The following is an 18,371-nucleotide window of genomic DNA, read 5'->3' on the forward strand; positions in this document are numbered from 1 at the left end:
AGAAGGATGCAGCTGCTTGCACCACATCTGCTACCGGGCGGGTGCTTGGGGCCCTGGCCATCCCTTGGGGGAAAGAGGGCTGGCCCATGGGTAAATGGCTGGAGGATGAGAGGGGGAGCCCCAGTAAGCAGTCCGCAGTGAGCACCCACGCCCACCTTTCTTCTCAGTGCTGTCGGGCGCTGGGGACAGAAGGGTGAGCGAGACAGTTCCTGCCTCCATCAAGTTATGGGTGGGGATGCTCACGCACAGCTGTGAGGCCTCAGGAACAGCCCACCTGAGGAGTCCAACAAAGACCAAACCCACACTTGTCCGATTTCACCGTCATGTGTGGACTACTCCAGCCCAGGCACAGCCAGAAAGGAATGTGAGACGTTTGATCCACACGGGGAAAAGCTAAATACACCCGCCCCTGATGCCTGCCCTTCCCCCTCCCCCACGCACAGACAGGACAGGATCCCACAGGAATTCAGGCTGAGAGAAGGCTGGTGAGGTCAGCTCCCCCTCGCTGGGGATGGGAGCAGCCCCTACCTCCCTTGGCTTCCACTGCCCAGCACAGGACCTGCCGGGGCTGGGACTCAATAAACAGATGTTGGATAAACATACACATTAATAGAATAAGATGGAATTTTCTTAGGACTTTTGGTCTTACCTATTCTCAGTTTAGGACTGTTCTGAAGAGAAGCTGAACCTATGTGTGGTGATTTTACTTATTTTAAAATACACGGTTCAATGGCTAGGTCTTGAAAAACTTCTGAAGTTTCTTCAGATCAATAAGGAAGAACCCAGCTTATCTGGCCCTTGGTGACTTGGGTTTGCACCCTCTTGCTGATGTGACCAATGTCCAAACATAGGAAACCACCAGGGGAAGTGGGGGAGGGGTGTTGAAAGACCTATGGTAGCGACACCCATCCCTTCTGACCAGGCTGCCCAAGTTGGGGAAGTCATGGATCACAGAACCCATCCGGTCTCAGTTTCAAAAGAGAGCCATGGATTGGGAGGCGCCCATCCTTTAAGCTCACGGACCTCGAAACGTGGGCTCTGAGCACTTGGCCCTCGGTGAGCTTCCTTTGGAAAATACAGATGGAGCTGAAAAGAAACTTGGTTCCCCCACAAGATATTTGGAGGCCAGCATCTGAATCCCAGAAATATCCCCAAACCTCTGGCTACAGATTCTGGGCATTGGTTGGGTGCCTGTGACCCATGGAAGTTCACTTACTAAAAACTGCAGTGATCACCAAGCACCGTCACTGGGAAGGTGGGCGTGGAGTCAGCTGTGCAGCGAGCCCGGCTCACTGACCAGGCAGTGCTGACAGACACTGCTGTCTCTCAGCAGGCTCACATCTCTTTTTGCCAATATAACCAACTTAAAAGAAAAAAAAAATCACTCCAGGAACTGCACACAAATGATCCCAGCAATCCTTACAACTCTGATGAGGTAAACACAACCCTCACTACAGACCGGGGAGTCAAGGGCTTGGAGAGGTGAGGAAGCTCACCCAGATCACACCGTGTGGGAGTCAGGGGTGGAAGTGCGCCGAGAACCCAGGCATCCTGACCCCTAGTCCTGGGCTCTGGTCTTTACATCACGTTGCTTCTCAAACTGGCAAACCCTAATCAGTCCCCTCACTCTGCAGGCCTGCATGCTTCCAACCAAAGCCCTGCCTGGGGCTCTGCTGCTCAGGGTGCAGGGGTTGAGGGGTGGGGGAGGACGTGGCTTGGTGGCCGGGTGACAGGGAGGTCTGTGACGCATGCACACCTGTTTTCCCCAGGCCCATGGAGAGACTGCCTGCAGGCCCTGGAGGACGGCCACGACACCAGCTCCATCTACCTGGTGAAGCCAGAGAACACCAACCGCCTCATGCAGGTGTGGTGCGACCAGAGACACGACCCGGGGGGCTGGACGGTCATCCAGAGGCGCCTGGATGGCTCGGTCAACTTCTTCCGGAACTGGGAGACATACAAGGTGAGGACCGCCTGCCTGAGTGCCAGGGCCCGAGCGAGGAGGACACTGACAGGGCCATCTCTGCAAACCCATCAGGGTGGCGAGGACCAGCTGCTCCTTCCCTGCTCCGTCGGCAACCGTGGCAGGGTAGAGCAAGGGGTCCAGACCACAAAAGCCCCAAGGACGGAAATTTAGAAATGCTGGGGTGCACTGGCCCCTCACCCCAAGCAAATGCTCTTCCTTGTGGAGGAAAGGCTGCGAGGGGTCCACCCCACACCCACCTCCCTCCTCTGAACAAAGAGGCGGTACTGAGGACAGGAGGGCAGCTGAGTTTGTCAAAACCAGCCACATGCCAGCACCGCGCTGGTGCCTCCCTTCATTACCTCCTTTGCTCTCATGTCAACCTCGGGAGGGAGAGACTGGTCTGGACCCAGTTTACAGATGAGAAGGTGGCACAGACAGGAAGGGGCAGAGCAGTGAATACAGCCTAGGCCTCTGACACCTGCAAAGCCGGCAAACTCCCTGGACCGGGACATCCACGTGTGGCTCTGCCGTGCCCCGGTCCTGTCCTGCATTGCCCTCCAACCCACCTCCTGACCAGCCTGTGCCTTTGCTTTCTCCTCTTTCTCTTCTGCCTCCTGGTTGAGAGGTTCCTGAGGACTCACTTCCTAACTCCTTCTGCCTCCTTTCCACACTCTCTTCCTCAGAGCAGTAGGCGCAGTGGTTAAGTCTGGGTTCTTGGTTCAAATCCTGGCTTGCCCTCACGCGCTCTGTGACCGTGGCCTCTCTCAGCCTCAGTCCACCCACTCTAGGGAGGATACTGATAGTACGTAGCTCATAGAGTTGGCATGAGGGTTAATAAAATAACCTATGGAAAGTTCTGATAGCAGTGCCAACACATTGTAAGTGTTGGCACTGTTATCAGTGCCAAATACTAGCAATAATACCAAACACTAGCTATTACTCTCATTAATGAATCCACCTATTTTCAAGACTTCAAGTGGCCACTATTTGGCGGAGGACTCCCAAAACTACATTGAAAAAACTAACAAATCCACTGGATTCTAGACGTAGGAGGCACCCAGGTGGATGTAGCATGCCTCTGTGATACCTCGCACCTGTGCATTAGTTTACACGGGACCCTCACACACAGCTCCTCCCCAGAGAAGGGAACGGAAGCTGAGAGAGGTAAGGGAATTGTTCAAGGGACTCATGTTGCATGCCTACTGTGTGATAGGCTCTGAATCTACCATACTGCATGTGTCCTTACAGCAACCCTGCAGGGAGGGTAACACAGCATCTCCCGTGTTCACAAATGCCTAGCACGAGACAGGCACTCCCTAAACAGTCTTGAGTGATTCATGATTGAGGCTCAGTCAGGCAAAGTGACTCATCAAGTGACAGCCAGGTGGCGGAGTGGGGAATTAAGTGCAGGCTTGCCTTCTGCTCTGCCTGTTTCCAGGCCTCTCTGTCCAGCGCTGAGCAGCCGACAGCTGGGCCCTGCTGCCTGAGCGCACTGCATATTCCTCACTAATGCTCGCCCACGTTTTCCCCAGCAAGGGTTTGGGAACATTGACGGGGAGTACTGGCTGGGCCTGGAGAACATTTACTGGCTGACGAACCAAGGCAACTACAAACTGCTGGTGACCATGGAGGACTGGTCTGGCCGCAAGGTCTTTGCAGAATATGCCAGCTTCCGCCTGGAGCCTGAGAGCGAGTATTATAAGCTGCGGCTGGGGCGCTACCATGGCAACGCTGGTGACTCCTTCACCTGGCACAACGGCAAGCAGTTCACCACCCTGGACAGAGACCATGATGTCTACACAGGTAGGACCAATGAAGCCACACCCAGGTGCAGGGCAGGGGAAAGAGGTCAACCAAAGCGAGCCTCTGACTCCCGGGCCTGAGAACAGGGAGATCCCAGGGCCCAGCTGCCCAACCCCGTTCCTGCCCCCTGAAGGTCCATTCTTCTGCCCTCTGCCCACAGATCCTCTTTGCAAGCCTGGGTCAGCATGGCATTTACAAAAGGGTAAAGAGGTACACAAATGGCATGTTTGAGGGCCACTCTGGGCCAGGCTGGACATCATGCTGGACTGTGCACCAGGTGTCAGGGCGACATGTCCCCACGTGACTTCCTGGGGAGCCACGCTGCCCCACCTCCTACACTCCTGTGCCCTTGGGCATGCTGCTCAATCTCTCTGCGCCTGTTTCCACATCTGGAAATAAGGACATACCTACCTAGCAGGGTGGTGAGAAGGTGAGAATGTGCCTGAAGTGCTTTGTCTGGGACTTGGCGGAGTCAGGCTCTGAGTGGGTACAGTCTCCAGTGTGTACTGTCAATGTAGTGCTGTGGGGAACTGTTGACTGGAAACCTGGGGAGCAGGGAGCAGACCGTTCTGAGACCCCAACTGTCAGGCCTGTCCAGCAGCAGGGTCAGTGGACGCGAGGCAGTGAGCTCCCTGTCCCTGGGGGCGTGCAGGGAAAGCTCAGGAGGGGCGTCTGCTGGCCGATGGGAGGCTGGCTATGGTGTGCCGAGGGCTCTGCTCTCTGAATCCCATGCTGCTGCTTGGACCCCAGGGCCTTGGGTCATGGGCCCGAGAAAAACTCTGGGAAAACCTGGGCTGCTGGAGCCCTGGGGTGCCCGCGGCCGAGTCTCCTCTCGACTTTCTGCCTCAGCTGGCCGGCTCCCTCCTCACCTCATCCCAAGGTCTCTTCTGGAGCAGGGCCGCCCGCCCCATCGGGCACCCAAACCCACAGACTTGATTGGGCAGCCCTCCCCTGAGTGGGGTCCCTCCCTGGGCCTGACAACGCCCACCCCGCCCCCCTGAGAAGGTGATGCCCCTGCACGCCTGCGTGTACCTTGCCCACACTTTCACTGTTGTTCTGAACGGCTTGTCCTTGGCAGCGAAATCCAGCATGATATGATAGTGCCAGAAACTTTATGAAAATATCTTGCTTTTGTGAAAAAAAAATTGGCTAGAATACAGGCTGGGGAGGAATAGAGGAAGACTTCATCTTAAACACTTCCTTTGTCATTCCATAAAGACTCTTGATCTGATAGTTTCAACTCTTAAAAAAAATTCCTAAGAAAAACCCCTTCGGCCCTCTACCCACCCACCTCCGGTCCTTTCCGTCTTCCTCCCCGGTGCCTGCTGTGCAGCGAGCCCTGGGCTAATCCGTGGCCTCCTTCAGTTCACACACAGGTCCCACACTGTGCGGGGGCACTGTGTTCATCCTTATTTCACATGAGGATTCGGTGGCTCGACAAGGTTAAGTCTCCTGCCCAAGGTCACAGAGCTCAATAGTCACAAGGCAGGTCTGAGCAGGTCTGAGGCCCTCTCCCCTCTCAGGCGTCCTTGTTCCAAATGCCCCCACAGGAGGTCCCGCGGAAGCCCCCGAGCAAACGGTGGGCACGGGTAAAACTTCCTCCCCGAGACCTTCTTGCTCTCTCTCTCCTGCAGGCAACTGCGCCCACTACCAGAAGGGCGGCTGGTGGTACAACGCCTGCGCCCACTCCAACCTCAACGGGGTCTGGTACCGCGGGGGCCACTACCGGAGCCGCTACCAGGATGGGGTCTACTGGGCTGAGTTCCGAGGGGGCTCCTACTCACTCAAGAAGGTGGTGATGATGATCCGGCCCAACCCCAACACCTTCCACTAGGCCGGCCCCTCCTGACCTCTCGGCCGCCGGGAGCCTGCCTGGCCGTGCTGGGCCGGCACGGAGAGCGCCTCCTCGCCAGTTCACCTCGGGGCCGGGAGGACTGGGACGCTGGACTCTGTTTTCCCGGGTCACTGCGGCAGATAATGGAACTGAATCGATGCGGTATTCTCTGTCCCTACGACACCTCTCCACGTCGGACAGCCCCTCGTGTTTCCAGACAGGACAGGACTGCAGACAAGTCTTTCCTTAAATAAATTAAGTTCCTACAATAAAAACACAACTGCAAAATACCTTCATCATATACACGTGTGTGAGCCGACCTTGTGCACGTGTGTGTATACCACGTATATATGCATTTAGATATATAGTGTCATATATCTAGATACATATATAGACTTGCCTTATATACCTAAATACACGTATATTCAATTCTCAGATGTTGAGGCTGTTAACAACAGCTCTGCTCTTAGGAGAAAAGCACTTCACACTGTGTTACTTGAGTCTAAGGGCAGATCACAGACTGTGTAGCTCCAATTCAAAGAACGATCCTTGGAGTCCACATGCCTGGATCCTTCCAGAACCATTTACAGTGCTGTTCTCTCACATGCGGTTCTCAACTTCCTTGTTTAGATCCCCCTTTGGCACCTAACCCAACTTCAAAATCCCCGTCCTCTCTATTTCTATACTTCTCCCCATTCTCAGGACTTTTCACTCCTGCCCATCCACCCACCTACGCACTGGTTCAATGCCATTCACTAAGTGCCTTCCGTGCTCCAGCCCCGGCCACTTGTGTTCCAGGCACCTTTTCTGCTCTTTTCTACCCCTTGCCTACTTACTCCTCACCATTTCTGTCCCCCTGTGCTTCCTTTCCAGGCAGGATTCCCTAGCCTCTGAGCAGGAAACAGTCTGGACTCCATGAGATCAGGAAAGGGAAAGTCAGGCCCGAAAGCTAATTCACAGCCACACAGACGATGGTATTTGCAGTCTCGTATTTTCCAGTCACACTTTAGCCTACCTGTCATTTTAACCTTCACAGAAATAATAACCTACGTTGCCAGCAGATATTCAATTGAAGACAAGTCATCATCCAATCACTGGGGCCCCCAAATGGCTACAGACCAAAGGTCCCAGGCTCTCAGGCCGACTAGCGTCCACATCTCCTCTCCAAACTACACTTCCCCGAAGACCAGGCGCCACAAAAATGAGAACTGGCGACTTGTCGTGAGTTACTGAATAACCAGGGGACACGGAGCCCTGGGTCGGCGCGTTGCAGAGCGGTGGCTTTCTGAGTCCTGTTGCCACGAAGCGTCAGGCTCAGGACTACTGGGACTCTTACCAAGGAGAGAGTGAGGGATGGACAAGAAGGTGAGACCCTCCCGGAGGGCGCGTGGGTCGGGGCGGGCGAGATTTTGGAACATTCGGTACTGTCCGCGTCTGGCTGTGTGCCTATTACCTCAGCAGTCTCACAAAGTGTACCATGTAGCACGTTTTGTGTATATAAAAGGGAGGGTTGTTTTTTTTTAATATATTCTCAGATTATCCTTGTAATGACACATCTGCAATAAAAGCCATCAGTGCTATTCGGATGTATCTACACTGTGCATTATTGTTTTAGAATGCCTTCCTGGGACCTCCAATACTGCAGCCACTTTGAGTAAAACCAGGAAGAGATTCATCCACTGAAATCAATTAAATCACACTCTCTCTATCCCTGGTTCCAACTCTGCCCTCAGGAGTCCCATGACAGTATCTCAGGCCAAGATGGCTCTCTGGAGCCCCACGTCCTTATGTCCCGCCACATCCTGGACGTCTCCACCGGACACAGGCAGTGCAGTCAACACCTGAAACACCTTTCCCCAGGTCTGGTCTCATTTCACCAAATGGCACCATCTACTCAGTTGCTCGGGTGAGAAGCACGGACTCCTCCCTCCCCTTGGCCAAGGTCAACCCAGCCCTCCACGCGAGGCCTCTTCTCTGCCTTGGTGTAGGCCCTCCTCCCCTCTCCCCTCGACCACAGCAACAGGCTCCCCACCAGACCAGGAGCCCTTGCCTCCACCTCCCCTCATTCCAATCCGACTTCCACACTAGCTGCCAGAACGACCTTCCTGTAAAACAAATCTGTGGGCAGGGAAGGCGTCTCTAGGCATGACAGGAAAACGCAAAACCGTAAGGAAAAGATGAAGGGATAGGATGAAAGAAAATCCCAAATTTTTTGCCCCCTGAAAAACAAAACTAAACAAAACACGACCAAGATTAAAAGGCAAACATTAAACAAGAGAAAAATATAGGATTAATATGCATGCTACACCAAGAACTCTTTCAAATTAAGAAGAAAGATACAAACCCTGTTATAGAAAACTTGGTAAAGCACACAAACACGTTAGAAGACTCACAAATGGCCAGTAAACAGGAAAAGAGGCCAACCTCAGTAATCACCAGAGATGTACATTAAATCAAGCATCATCCATCACATGGTGCCTAGCGGACTGGCAAAGACGAAAATATGTCAATCTCCACAATGACAAGGGAATGGAGAAATACGTACTCTATGTACACTGGATGGAAGTATAAGCTGATTCAATATTTTTGATGAGAAATCTGGCAATGTATGTATCAAAATTTAAAATGCATTTAAATCTCTGGACTCACCAGTCTCTCTTGGTAATGACCAAGCAATGCTGCCACATGAGAGCCTTTTCTAGCAATGTTTCAGTGTGGAGAGACTGATGTTTACTGAAGCCTACTACGTGCTTAGAATTGGACTCGTGCCTTCTTATGTGACCTCGCAGCAGTCTGTGAAGGAGGGATTGCGCTTCTCACTTCACAGGAGAGAAAGTGAGGCTCACAGCCAGAGTGCTGGTAAAAATGCCCCAGCAGGAGTTAATCCAGAAGGTCCTGGGTGTCAGGCACTAATAGTTCTCAGCTCCCTCCTCCCAAATGCCTAGTCCGTTTGGGGGGTCACAGTGGAATCTGGACACTACTAGGTGTCCTCAGCCTTGGCCCACACCATACCCACCCCACCCCCCATACCTGGAGTGGGATGTGTGGGACACAAGGATCGATGGCAAAGGAAAACGGGGCCCAACCTAACCGGTCACTGGTCTTGCGTCCAAACCCCAAAGCAGAGAGCTCTGGACAACCACACTGGACAAGGGGGAGCGACCCTTCTTCTAAACTAGATGGGAACCAAACAAAAGCAGCGCCCGATGCCACTGGTTCTCCAGCCCCCACCCATCCCGATATCCAAACCTGAGTCTTGGTCAAATCATACCCCGGCTACGCGGAAGGAGAGGAAGAAACAAGCCCATCAGAGATGTGGAACCCACTCTCCCTGGAGGAAGATGGGCGAAGGGGAGCAAGTTTACCAAACCAACAGCATCAAAGGAGAGAATGGAGAGACAAGAGGGCTGTGCTCAGGGCACCGCGCCTGGTGCCAGCAAACAGCCCATCAGCACTTGGCCCAACCAACCCACATCATCACTCCTCCTTCCCCTCCTCCCCCTCCTCCTCCTCCCCTACCCCCTCCTCCTCGCCCATCCCGCCCCAGGGACTTTTAAGGCATAGGAGTCCTACCTTTACTAAGGTCTTCATCGTGAGTGCATCTGCAGAGCCAGAAGAAAGTCAGTGAAAGCTTGGTCGATGGAGGGCAATTACCTGCTCGGCTCATGTAGGGAACGTGGCAGGAAGACAGAGATATTTCCCTAAGCAAGTGACACTGAACAGGACCCTTCCCCTGAATCTTACCAATTTGAGCAAGATTGAAAGAGAAACCTGTGAACTACTGTGGAACCCTGCGGATGGGAATCCATGATGGTCGTAATCTGCGGATGCTCTTTGGGAGCTCAAGCGCTCCCCCTGATCTCCCAAGGGCACCTCATCTGTTTTATACAGTCTGGTAAAGACTCTCGGTTATAGTAAGCGAAAGCTGGATAACTGGATTAAACAAAAAAGGGGACATTTTAAGTGGTACAAAAATGTTAAACAGGCACTCTTTCTACCTCGGTTTTATCTGAGACTGGAAAGGCTAAGGACAACATAAGAGCTGCCGAGAGCTCCCACGTTCTGGAGCGAGGTGCGAGACCCACCCGCCCACCGCAAGGGGGTGGCCCCAGGCTGGCTCTGCAGCATTAGCTGATCGCCTACCTGCGGCCTGTGCAAGAATCACAGAGAAAGTATCCTGGGGTGGAGAGAATGAGTCGTCCCCATGATATGCTCCCCCCCCACCACAGGGAAAGTAGGTGTTCCCTCTCCCCCAGTCCACTGAGAGGAGCTTCCAAGGACCATTCCGAGAGCCTGGCCTGGGTGAGTGTAAGCTCCACCATCTGACTCATGCCCCAGGTCTGTGGCGGAGAGCAGCGAGAAGTGGTACTGTGCTGGCAGCAAAGGGCAAGTCCGCCGATGGGGGTGGGGTGGCAAGGACACGGTTCCTGGGAACCAGAGGGCAGCCTGGATGGTGGGTTGGGGGCGGTGCAGGAGACCCAAGAGCCAAGGAAGGGCTGTAAGTGGTCAGCTGGAGGAGAAGCATTGCCCCAGGAAGGAAGCCGAGTCAGAGGTGCCCAGAAGGGAAATTCTGAAGAAGCAGCAAGAAAGAGGGAGAAAAGACAGGAAAGAAGGGAAAAGACAGAGCATGGGGGCTTTGGGCGGCTGGCACACCCAAGGGTGCCAGCCCTGGGTTCCAACTGAATGGGCCACATCCGATGCGCCCTTCCCTCTCCCTTGTCTGTCTCGTCTGTTTCAACCCCAATGGCCACAAAGCTCAGCAGACCAGTGGGGAGGCAGCAGGACTGCGGGGTCTGGTGGAGACACTGAGCGTGTGCCCTCCCCCAACTCAGGCTTCCAGCGGGGCCGGGCTACAGGAGTCCAGACTTCTGATCCCTATGCTGGATGGTCCGGAGTGACGTGACTATTAACAGCAGAGAGACTTCAGGGCCTTCTAAGTTCTCAGTGTCTATTGGGAAAAGAACTAATCCACAGAGTAGGCTGGAAAGGACACCGGGGAAAAATAAAGTTGGTTTCTTCTTACACCTGATTGAGTCCAGCTCATTTAATAAGCTGGTTACATAAGGACACGAGGTATCTCCCGGAGTCCATGAGCAGGGACACAGCTGGGCCTCATGAGGGCCAGGAAACAGAAACTGCCTGGAAAGCCTTCAAGAGGCCAGGCATCCGCTCTCTCAGCCTCTCTCCCTTTCCTTTCCCTTTCCCTTTCCCTTGCCTACAGGGTCTCTGTTTCTTGTTGTGCATCAATCTGCTTTTCCCAGCATGGAATTTCTGAGCTCACATGTCCTCCTGGTCTGAGTGCCAGCAAAGACCTGAAGTCCCTCTCCTCTCAGCTAACTCCCAGCCAGAGGACCCAACTGGCCTGCCTGAGTTGGATGTTCACCTCAATCCTATCGACCAGGCTCCGAGCAGAGCTGGGTGGAAGGAAGGCGGCTGCTGGAGCTCAAGGCTGTGGAAGGCATCAGGGAAGTTCCCAGGGTCCCAGAGGAGGAGAGGTCAAGGCTGGCTCTATATCCAAAAAGGTGTCTAGACTATACTCCAGCCGTTGTTGGTCCCCATCCTCTCTGGAGACCCGCCAGATGGATTCTGTCCCATTACTCGTTATATCGTGTCCTATTCCCCAGCCCCTCCCCTGCTGACTCCCGCCCTCCCAGGCTCAGCTGTGTCACTAAATATGACACACGGCTGTGCCCAGAGGGGGCTCTTACTGCCCTTCCTGGATACACCGAGTTTCTCAACAGTCTCTGTGGATACAGGAGCCAACAAGCTCCCTGCTGCTGGGCTCTTTCAGGCAGTATTTGCTCTGGATACACTCATACCACCCACCACCTGTGGGCGCTTTCCATGCGCCAGGCACCATGTGTGTCTCTTTAAACTCTCACAACCACCCTGTGAGGTAGGTTCTACAATTACCCTCCCTTTGACATAACAGAAATTGAGGCTCAGAGTTGTACGTGACTTGCCCAGGAACATGCAGCCTGAGACACTCAGGATTTGAGCTCGAGTCTGTCTGACTCCTGAGCTCCTGCCTCTGCAGGATTAGATCACTGTCCCCAACGATGAAATGAAACCACTAAGGCTCCCGTTTCAGCCCGTCATCACTTCCTAGTACGTCTGAGAATCTTGCAGCATGGAGCCTGCTGCCCACAAAGGCGGGCGTGTGAGGTGGCCAGCCAGCCTGCCCATGCAGAAGTAGCTGGATGGACAGTAGGTCCCCAGATGTCAGGAAGCCAGTCCGGGGCTATTCGCCCTGTTTATCTCAGAGCTGAGGGCACAGAATAATAGGGAGCAGTGATGGAGAATATCTCTCAGTTTCTTGGGTCTTCCGATCCTTTGCCAGGACTAAAGTGGCCAGGCCCTGCCTTTCTCCCTTCCTTTTGGCGGACAATCTACAGACTAAGCCCTGCCCTTTGGTATTAGGAGTGTCCTGCTGGTGGCTGGTCTGGCTGTCACCTTGTGCACCAATTCTATCTCATCCAAGCCTTGGTCTGCACTATCTGATACCTGGGTCCCTGTTGTGTTGGCTCATCTCCCATCTCCACGCCTTCAGGAATGGGGCTGCTTGGCTGGCTAGTCTCTCTCAGATCCCGTAGTCAGGCCTGAACCAGCCCTAGCCTGGGATTCTATCCCCTGTGGACACATGCCTTGGTGCATATCATCACTGGGACACTCCAGTACTCCTGTCTCGCCTGATCTGGGGCATCCTGGGCCAACTCACCCACACGTGGGAACCCAGACACAGATAATCCCTCCCAGCTGTGCAGCCTTCCCACAGCCCTTCCACACGCAGCACCTTCCCCCCACTCGCCGATGGTCATGATAAATTTGACTCCATGGGCTGGTCGGGGGTGCTTGCTTCTCACCACTGCAGTATGTGCACCCTCCTAAAGCTGAGGGACATCTCACATTAGGAGGACAGCTCCCTGGGTAAGGGCGGACAGGCCACATTCACCCTGACCCTTAGCAGAGCTGGGAGTGGCCCAGAGCCCAGAAGGGTAGCTAATGGAGAAGGAATGGAATTAGAATTGCCTTCTGGAGCCGTGTGATGGCAGAGGCTCACGCCCTAGTCATCTCGAGGAGAGGAAAGAATTAGAGGAAGCACGCAGCCTCCTTGGAGCCCAGAAAGCTGACCCAGCCCGAGGCGAGTGTGCCGGGCGTCAGCTCCTCTCCACGGGAGCCCGACAGCCAGGGCAGCGCAGGGCTGTGCTGGCGATGCAAGGAGGGGGGTGAAGGACAGACATTCAGGATGCAGAGGCAGGAAGCAGGGGCAGCTGAGCAGCTGGGTGGGAGGCCTGAAGGCCTGGCTGCCTAGCCCAGGCCCAGGGAGCATGGGCTTGAAGTAGGAAGCAGCTTCTTTGCCAAGAGCACAAAGAACCAGTGGGTAGAGAAATGTGTATTAAAACCAGAGGCCATCTTTTACCTGTCGTTTCATTATAAGAAACTGGCTGGTAATGGCTAGTGCTGATGAGAGCACAGAAGACAGGCAGGCTGGCACGCGTGGGTGGGAGTGGAACTGCAACCCAGGAAGTGGGCTCCCTGGCAGCAGTGAACAAAAAGAAAGTCGCACAAACTGTCTACCCAAATGTTCCCATTTTGTTTAAAGAGCACGAGACTCTTTGCACACCCCCACGTGCACAGATACTCGTATATGTGGATTCAAGTGCCCAGAAGGATATACCCCACCTGCCAACACTGGCTGCCTCTGCAAAGTAGGAGGGGAGGAAGGGGATTTGTACTTTCTATTCTACAGACTTTCTAGTGTGAATGAATTTCACAACAAACAATGTGTTACTTCTGTCATTTTAAGAGTTTTTAAAAAGATGAATGGGAGCTGAATGGCACCGCTGGGCACGGCCTTTCTGGCCACATGAAGCAGAGAACTTGCCCCCCACGCCATCCCCGGAACAGATGCTCCTGGGCCTCTGCAGTTCCGGATGCCTTACACTCCAGGTCTTCCTGAGGGTAACTTCCTGGGATCTTTCAGGCTCTAATCAGCTTGTCCCCAGGCACCTTCCCTGCTCACAGAGCTGCCAGAATTCATCACCTGTGACGTGGCAACCGCCCCCTCTGCCCTAGAGGATTTCCTCCCCTCGAAATTAGCTTCTGAGAGGGACCGAGCACTTCCTGCTACCCCAGAGATCAATCTGATGGACATTTTTTTTTTTTTAAATAACGAGTTTTTTTAAATTATAAATATTTTACTGCAAATAATTATTGAGTGCTTACTCCATGCAGGGGATTATCTGGAGTTCACTGCACGCAATAATTTATTTGCTCTGCACAGCAACCCCATGAGGTAAATCCTGTGATTATTCCCATTTTAAAGATAATGAAGGGAGGCAGAGGGAAAGTAAGTAAAATTTCCAAGATTACTCAGCTAATTAGCAGTGGCGTGGATCTGAGAGAAAGCAGTTTGCCTCCAGGGCTCTTGCCCTTAACCACTCTGATATATTGTCTCTGAGAAGTAAACAGAAAACAACACACATCTAAGGAATCTGCGATCAACGGCTTGTCCTGGATTTATGGGTTCACAGAGTCCAACCCACAGTCAAGGGCAGGTGGGTAATTCCTCCCTTTTTGCCCCTAGACTAGTCCCTTGTTCTAGACATCAGCTTAGCACCCACTGCCCAGGCCTGCGTACCTCCATCTCTGCCACTAGAAGCCCAGGCCCTAGAGACTGAAGACCAGGAGGGAGAGAAAAGGAGTCCTTTCCTCCCCAAAGCCTGCTCTCTACCGTCTGGAGTTCAGCCTGAGGCATCTGCTCTGTCTGGAGATTGTCAACAGCAATTATGTCCTTTTTCTGAGCTGGCTTTCCCTCCACAAGGGAGCTGGTCTCAGCTCTGAATTTCCATCAACAGAGCAAACCAAATACACACAGGAATTGCCCACCTGTTCCATCACTGTGTGGGTTGCTATATGGGGTGGCTGGGGATTTCCTGATTCTTCCAGGTAGAACTCACCTCTCGCTCTCTCTCTCTCCACCCCGCCCCCTCTTGCCCCAACTGTAACCTGCTCCTGATTCAATCACAGTGGCTGCTGTGGTCTCCTGCAGCAGGTCTGTGGGCACCTTGAGCACCTTTGCCCTCTACCTCTGTAGCACCTCTTACTTTCCCATGGTGGGTTCATATAAATATGTGTGCAATGGATGAACGAGTGAATGAGTAAAGTTAATGTAGTTCAGTCTTATTTTTTAACATCCAGAACCTGACAGCCTTTTGTGTGTTGAGTTTTACAGCTGATTTTGTTCCAATACAGATGGGGCAACAAAGTAACAAATGTGGGGCAGTGATAAAGGTGGTGCAGTGCACTAGTTACCCATTGCTTTGTGACAAATTACCCCCAAATTTAGCAGCTTACAAGCAATAAACATTTGCCATCCTGCAGTTCCGTGGGTCAGGAGTTTAGGTGGGTTTCAGCTGGGTGTCTCTGGCTTAAGGTGTCTCATAAGATTACAGTCATGTCGGAGGGGCTGCGGTCTCCTCTGAAGGCTCCACTTAGGCGGAATCTGCTTCCAAGCTCCCTCACGTGGCTATTGGCAGGCCTCAAACCCTCGCCACACAGGCCTCTGCAGAGCACAGCTGAACCCCCGGCAGCTAGATTCCCCCAGGGTAAGAAGAGAGCACCATCCAACAGAGACGCAGTATTTTTATAATCAAATCCCTGAGTGACGTCCTGTTTTTTCTATCACATTGGATTTGTTAGAAGCAAGTCAATATGTTCTGCACATGCTCCAGGGGAAAGGACTACACAAGGGATCACTGGGGGCCGTCCTTAGAAGCTATATCCCACGTGAAATCTTTCAGATTCTCAGGGCCATTGTCCTAACTCCCTTTCCAAAAGAGACATCCCAATGGCCCCGGGTTAGTCCTGAGGCTGGAGAAGCTCTAGTCTTTTCTCCATCCCTAACCCTTCTCTTTTTTAGGGCTGGCTGACCCTGGGAGGGCCCTCCGTCTCCCATCTTGAGCCCGTGTGCCACACAGGAGGGCCCTGGAGACATTCCTCTCTTCAGCCCACTCTCTGGTTTCCCCAGAGGGTAAAGGTCTCTGAGCAGGGACTGCATGGCATATTCTGAGGTTAGTGGTGGGGCTCTGGGGTCAGACCTGGGTTTGAGCACTGGTCTCACCACTAAAAAGTGGCACTGAACAAGTGGTGAAACTTTTAATGAGTCTTATGTAGCTTCTGCAGCTGTGACATAACTTACAAATAGTGCCTCCCTCAGCAGAAGGAGCGTTGGGAGGATTAAATGAGAAAATGCGTGTAGTCTCAGTGTGGTGCTCGAGCAAACGTGAGCTCTTGTCACTATTATTATTGTCAGCTTCTAATTAGAAATCCAAAGACCAAAGGTCAAAGAGAAACAGTCATCTGATGACTACAGATTCCTGCCACAAAAACACACCTTCACACGCACAAAATGGGCTCATGGCTCTCACCTCCTTTCAGGGGTTCAGACGTAACTGCTTGACCCAGAGAAAAGCTGACTGCAAGTCCTCCCTGTGCCCCAGAAGGGACGAATGTGACAAGGTGCTCAGCTCTGGGCAGCAAAGCATGAAGGAAAGAAACACCTCCTTCAGCGTGTTTCCCCTCCCATGTTGCTTCTCTCCATGGAGACAGAGATATTATAAGGAGGATGCACAAGTTAAAGCAGGGTGGAACCCCAGCCGCGAGCATGAGGTCTTGAGTTAAACTTGGTATCCGCCTGGCATATGACGTTGGTAAGTCATAAGTGAAATTGTAGGGTTTTTTCATTTGCAAAATGGGGATTTTAATAATATCCGCTGGCTTTTTGTGAAAATTGAGCAAATCTCTGAAGTCCCAGAGAAATGTGGATTAAGCTTTTCTTTGTGGCACTGACATCCCCTTAGCCATCCCCGAGCTGTGCTTCCCCGGCTAAGAAGGAGGAGCCTGGCACCACACAGGTCCAGCTGGAGAGACTGGTTAGAAAGGCAGGAGATGACTGGAGGGAGGGATCAGAGGTTTGCGGCCAGGCAGCCGGCTGAGGCACCAGGAATGACCAGGACGGATCCATGGAACAAATGAGTATTCCTGGGGGATTCTTGGAAACATGTGGGGTGGGGAACTGAAGGGAAAAAAGGCTGGATTTCCTGAATATGGAATGGAATCCTTTCAGTTGGGCATTAAAGAAGAGGGTTGGCCTTAATGCTGGCAAACATGAGGACAGCTGGATAACACTGGGGTAACCCTGACTTGGGAGCCATAAGATTTGGTCCTGAGGCGGCGGAGGCCCCCACCAAAGGGGCAAGAGCCACTCTAATTCAGTTCGGGGAAGCAGAAGCTCTGCCGGCATCTGTCGGTTCAAGCCCTCCTGCCTTCTGGAGGTAGATCAAGAGAGCACATGTCCATGCCCTTTCATCTCTGCTCAAATCCACACACACCTTCATTCTCAAAGCCCAGGTATAGGTAGATGCCATGTGTCTCCATCAGGTATGAGGGACACTCCTACTGATGACTGTTTTAGGTCTTTCCAAGGCTTTCCTCTAAAATGAACTGTTTTCAAAAGGGCTTCCCCTCCCCCACCCCCAGCAATTTCTGAAATACAATGATGAACCCCAGGCTTCTGCGTGGTTCCCTGCCTGGTATTCTCACCTCCAGCCTGACCTCCTCAAAGCCGGGCACCTGCACACCCAAGCCAGCTACGCCCTTGTTCAAAACCGTCCTGGTCCCCTACTGCTCGTGGGGGTCGGAGCCTGAGACCCCCACTCCCAGTGTCCAGGCCCTAAACGACCTCACCCCTCCCTCCCACTCCAGCTGCTTCTCACGACACCCTTCCCTTCATTCTCTACTCTCCAGCCAGTTTTCCCAACAAACATATTTTCCCCACTTCAGGGTTCTTGTACAAGCCGCTATCTTTGTCTGGGATGCTCACATCCCACCTCTTTACCCAGCTTATTCATCTTTTAGGGCTTCCCTCCAGAAAACTCTCCCTGGTCCCCCAACCTGGGATGGGACCCCTTTATTCACTCCTTTGCCTTTCCCTCCATAGTGCTCGGCTCACTTTGGTTTCTAGTTCACTGCTGGTGATCAGATCCTGGCCGTGAGTGCCACTAGAACAGAATGTGATGCCTGGGTGAGAACACACCCACCTTGCAGAGGGCCTGGCGTGTGAGGTCCTCAGGCTCAGAGCGTGAGCCCCTTACCTCTGGCTGTTCTGGGGGTTTTGGGACATGAGCATAAATGCTTCTTTTTGACCAACGACCACTTCTTTTTGAAAGTTCTTTTAGTTATCCCATGGCTTTAGTCTGTTAATTTTATACTCAGAATTTGAAAATAACTTGCCTTTATTTTAAACTTCAGAGTCCATATTTGAAAATAAAGCCTTGATTTTTAAAAATGGAAGCATTCGCTTGTTTGAAGGAATAGCTTAGGGTTCTAGAAATTTACTTCACGTATTAGAAGTCTGGGTAAATTTACCAAGAATCTAAATGTTCTCTTACTATTCAGAACTGTTAGAATGTCTAGTTTTTGTTCCTTGAGAGATTACAATTTTCCACACTGCCTACAGTTACTTTTAGAATAGGAGTCTAAACCTTTTAAAATCCATTACATTCCTAATTTTATTTAGCTATTTCCTGGAAGAAACACCCTCTAAGTCAATAAAGCTACTTAGAAATAAATGTTGTAGCCACTCTTCACAGCTCATTGCCTGCTTCTGTTATCATTTTGACCTGAACTGGGTATTTACAAGGAGTTGCTATCAGATAAAATTAAGCTGCAAATAACTGACCTGACTATTTCCCACCAGCATCTTTG

General features: G+C 52.4%; 2 protein-coding genes across 4 annotated transcripts in view; one reads left to right on the plus strand and one right to left on the minus strand.

Moving 5' to 3' along the window:
- The window catches only part of ANGPTL2 (angiopoietin like 2), a 33,283-nt gene extending 26,100 nt beyond the window's left edge, over positions 1-7,183 (plus strand). Inside the window, exons 3-5 of the mRNA XM_057721462.1 lie at positions 1,770-1,963; positions 3,499-3,769; positions 5,404-7,183. Of these exons, the coding sequence (XP_057577445.1) occupies positions 1,770-1,963; positions 3,499-3,769; positions 5,404-5,603 (665 nt within the window). The 3' untranslated portion in view covers positions 5,604-7,183. The remainder of the gene's footprint in view (positions 1-1,769; positions 1,964-3,498; positions 3,770-5,403) is intronic.
- RALGPS1 (Ral GEF with PH domain and SH3 binding motif 1) overlaps positions 1-18,371 on the minus strand; it is a 266,004-nt gene that overhangs the window by 120,531 nt on the left and 127,102 nt on the right. The gene's annotated exons all lie outside the window — the stretch shown is intronic.

This window comes from Hippopotamus amphibius, chromosome 2 (assembly GCF_030028045.1).
Source record: "Hippopotamus amphibius kiboko isolate mHipAmp2 chromosome 2, mHipAmp2.hap2, whole genome shotgun sequence".
Classification (NCBI taxonomy): Eukaryota; Metazoa; Chordata; class Mammalia; order Artiodactyla; family Hippopotamidae; genus Hippopotamus; species Hippopotamus amphibius.